The sequence below is a fragment of the Entelurus aequoreus genome, linkage group LG24 (genome assembly GCF_033978785.1).
Source record: "Entelurus aequoreus isolate RoL-2023_Sb linkage group LG24, RoL_Eaeq_v1.1, whole genome shotgun sequence".
Classification (NCBI taxonomy): Eukaryota; Metazoa; Chordata; class Actinopteri; order Syngnathiformes; family Syngnathidae; genus Entelurus; species Entelurus aequoreus.
Window position 1 is genome coordinate 29791591 of NC_084754.1, and position 4262 is coordinate 29795852.

At 34.3% G+C, this 4262-nt stretch overlaps 1 protein-coding gene across 1 annotated transcript in view; it reads left to right on the forward strand.

Moving 5' to 3' along the window:
* Positions 1-990: 990 nt before the first annotated feature.
* The window catches only part of ces3 (carboxylesterase 3), a 30893-nt gene continuing 27621 nt past the window's right edge, over positions 991-4262 (forward strand). The window contains exon 1 of the mRNA XM_062035252.1: positions 991-1140. Coding sequence (XP_061891236.1) covers positions 1077-1140 — 64 coding nt within the window. The 5' untranslated portion in view covers positions 991-1076. The remainder of the gene's footprint in view (positions 1141-4262) is intronic.

Consider the following 4262-nt stretch of genomic DNA (forward strand, 5'->3'; position numbering starts at 1 on the left):
ATAAAAGTTGGAATTTTACTCAATAACAGTTGCCATTTTACAAGAAAAGCTCAACATTTTGGCAATTTTATGAAGAGTCGTAATTTTACTCAACAAAAGTCACAATTTTATAAGAAAACTTAAAAAATGTTGGCAATATTATAATAATAATTGGAATTTCACTTGGCAAAATTATGACAAACGTCATAATTTTACTCACAAAATTTCACTATTTTACAAGAACACCAAAAAAATTGGCAATATTGTGATAAAGGTCTGAATTTTATATGACAAATGTCACCATTTTACATTAAAAAGTCATAATTTTACATGAAAAAGTAATTATTTTAGGAGAAAATATTGCTAAATAGTAACATATTGGTTCTTAACTAGTCATTATTAAGTACTTATTAATGCCTTATTCGGCATGGCCTTATTATAACCCTAACCCTCTAACCCTGGCCCTAACCAAATAACTCTAAATTAAGTCTTTGTTACTTAGAATATGTTCCCCTAGTGTCCAAATAACTCTAAATTAAGTCTTTGTTACTTAGAATATGTTCCCCTAGTGTCCAAATAACTCTAAATTAAGTCTTTGTTACTTAGAATATGTTCCCCATACTAAAGTGTTACCAAAAACATATAACTTTGTCTTGAATTTGAAAAAAAAACATTTTATTTTTCACTAAAGAAGGGTTCGGTGAATGCGCATATGAAACTGGTGGGGTTCGGTACCTCCAACAAGGTTAAGAACCACTGCTCTAGTCCATTGTAATTGAGCAGAAAGTAACATTTGATACAAAGGATTTTTACTTGTGTTGCTTGGACTTGAATGGTCAAAGAACTGTTTTTGACTCTGCGGTCAGAGTACTGTTTGTTCGTTGCAGTTCAAATCGATGGAGAAGCGGTGGTTGTGTATATTTCAGTGAGTGAGTGTAAAAGGTTAAGGTTTGATGTGCATGTGTGTGTGTGAGTGTGTGTGTGTGTGTGTGTGTGTGTGTGTGTGTGTGTGTGTGTGTGTGTGTGTGTGTGTGTGTGTGTGCATAAATGTAAGGAGCATCAGTCACCATTCATTCTCTTTTTTGAACCTAATCAGGATGAGATTATTGTTCTCTGTTTATCTGCTTCATCTTGTGGCAGTGAAAGCACAGGAAACACAAGGTAAGGTAATAATAATATCCTCAGTGATGCCTCTGTGTTGAATAAGGTTAAATGTAAATATGTTGTAATTATAATAAGTCAGTAAAATATAGAGCGGTAGTGGCCAAATTGTTTTCGATTGTAAATCCACTCAATACCCAATGAGTTTGGAGACATTCTTCAGCAAGTGGGAGTAACTCAAGCTGCCAAACCTCGCGCTTTTAGCGTGAAAGTCACACAATTTTGCCCTTTCTAACACCACACGCCAACCTTGACATTTCTCACACTTATATTTCCCCATTCACAACTCTATGTAATCATAATATAGTGGTACGCTGGCTTATAGATAAACACATGCACCACCATCCAACTTGGATGTTAAGTTAAGTTAAAGTTAAAGTGCCAATGATTGTCACACACACACTAAGTGTGGCGAAATTATTCTCTGCATTTGACCCATCACCCTATGTTGTTATTCATTGTGATTGTTCCTCCCACCAGTTCCTAATAAATAATACTACTCAAAATAATCCATACATTCAGATTATGTACAGGTGTGCATTGTAAAAGTTTGTGTAACAGCAATAAATTAGACTTAGACTTAGACTTCCTTTTTATTGTCATTCAAATTTAAACTTTACAATACAGATAAGAACGAAATTTCGTTACATAAGCTCATGGTAGTGCAGGATAAAAAAGCAATGAGGTGCATATATAAATAAATAAATAGGTTACTATACAGATAAATATATTGCACTTTTTCACATGCACCCGCGTTTATGGATGTATGTTATATTGTCTTTTTTATTCCAGCGAGTTAATCCATTTTGGGGGGAGTTGAGGGGATAATTTAATTATGATGCAAATTAGTTGAAGTAAGAAAAACAGTATTAGTAGTTGGAGGTGTAAGCATGGAGGGTTGCTATGATAGAACTGACCTCGTGTGTGTGTGCGTCCTTAGGGCTATCTACTAAGATCCAAATAACACGTGCTAAACAATATGTGCAGACTCTAAAATGGTGGACAGGTGGCGTGTGATCTACTAAGACATGTGCAGTTGAAAAGTGGTGCAGACTGCCTGGTTTAAATGACGTTTTTGTGTGTACTACTGGCATTATGTGCCCTCCACATTCATGTTATTGTGCTCTCCAACCTGTGAGCGATGTTTTTGAACTAGAACAGGGGTCGGCAACACAAAATGTTGAAAGAGCCATATTGGACCAAAAATACAAAAAAAAAAATCTGTCTGGAGCCGCAAAAATTTTAAAGTCTTATATAAGTGTTATGATGAAGACAGCGCATGATATACGTGTCTATATTAGCCTACTATCAAAATGACTATGTGTCGCAGGCTGACGCAAATCTTTGTTGACAAAAATGTTGAAATGTAATATTTATTCTACACATTTTTACAACATTCAAAATCATTAGTAAAATGGAGGCTTCTTAGAGGGTGAGATAACCGGAAATGACTGGCTTAGAAATGCCAAAGGTATAGATGTGTGTGTCCAAGTTAAAAGGAAACGGCAGGCTGCCTTCTTCTAATGGATTTATTACAATCTTTGCAAGCTGGGTAACGTTTGCTGTGGTCTGGAACAACATGGTACACAAACAACTATGAGAAATGCAGCCAATATTACATACAGATAATGTGCCATGAGACATGCAAATATAAATTGAGGACTTAAAGGGAATTAAATGAGTTCAAATATACCTACAAACAATGCATAATGATGCAATATGTACATACAGCTAGTCTGAATAGCATGTTAGCATCGATTAGCTTGCAATCATGCACTGACCAAATATGCCTGATTAGCACTCCACACAAGTCAATAACATCAACAAAGCTCACATTTGTGCATTCATGCAAAACATTAAAAGTTTGGTGGACAAAATGAGACAAAAAAGGAGTGGCATAAAACACGTGTTAGAAAAGTCAGAGAAAGTTATACATGTTAACAAACTACGGTGAGTTCAAGGACCGCCAAAATTAGTAGTACAAAACGGCGCTCGCCAAATAGTCTCTAATCAGTGAAGCATTTTTAATATAAACAGTGTGATTTCTAACAATTAGGGAGTTTTGTGTCATGTTTGTCCTCCTACAGAAACCATGTTAAAACAAAAAATTTATATTTTCCCTCATCCTTTTCCATTTTTCATACATTTTTGAAAAAGCCACTAGGGCGGCGCAGCTCTAGAGCCGCGGGTTGCAGACCCCCGAACTAGGAGCACACCTTTTTAATATGTAATACCATTTGTGCAATACCGAATTGCAATCTATAGACAGCAGAAACTATTTTTAGCGCATTGACAGTGCACTGTGCAGAGAAGCGGTGAACCATCACAACAGCAACGCATTTATGCATATGGATGACCAAATACAAGAAAGTGCTTATTGAAAAATGTTCCTTCATATAGAAGATATATTATAATTCCACATTTCCCAAGTGAAAACACAAATGACATTTAATTTATTTTTTATATCAGACAATAAAACACATCAATTGAATTTGTTTTAATCAGCCCCCTAAGTCAGGGGTCAGCAACCCAAAATGTTGAAAGAGCCATATTGGACCAAAAAAATAAAAAATCTGTCTGAAGTCGCAATAAATTAAAAGCCTTATATAAGTGTAATAATGAAGGCAACACATGATGTAAGTGTCTATATTAGCTATATTAGCCTACTACCAAAATTACTTTAAAAGTCTTATATAAGTCTTATAATGAAGGCAACACATGATGTAAGTGTCTATATTAGCTATATTAGCCTACTATCAAAATTACTTTAAAAGTCTTATATAAGTCTTATAATGAAGGCAACACATGATGTAAGTGTCTATATTAGCTATATTAGCCTACTATCAAAATTACTTTAAAAGTCTTATATAAGTCTTATAATGAAGGCAACACATGATGTAAGTGTCTATATTAGCTATATTAGCCTACTATCAAAATTACTTTAAAAGTCTTATATAAGTCTTATAATGAAGGCAACACATGATGTAAGTGTCTATATTAGCTATATTAGCCTACTATCAAAATTACTTTAAAAGTCTTATATAAGTCTTATAATGAAGGCAACACATGATGGAAGTGTCTATATTAGCTATATTAGCCTACTATCAAAATGACTTTAAAAG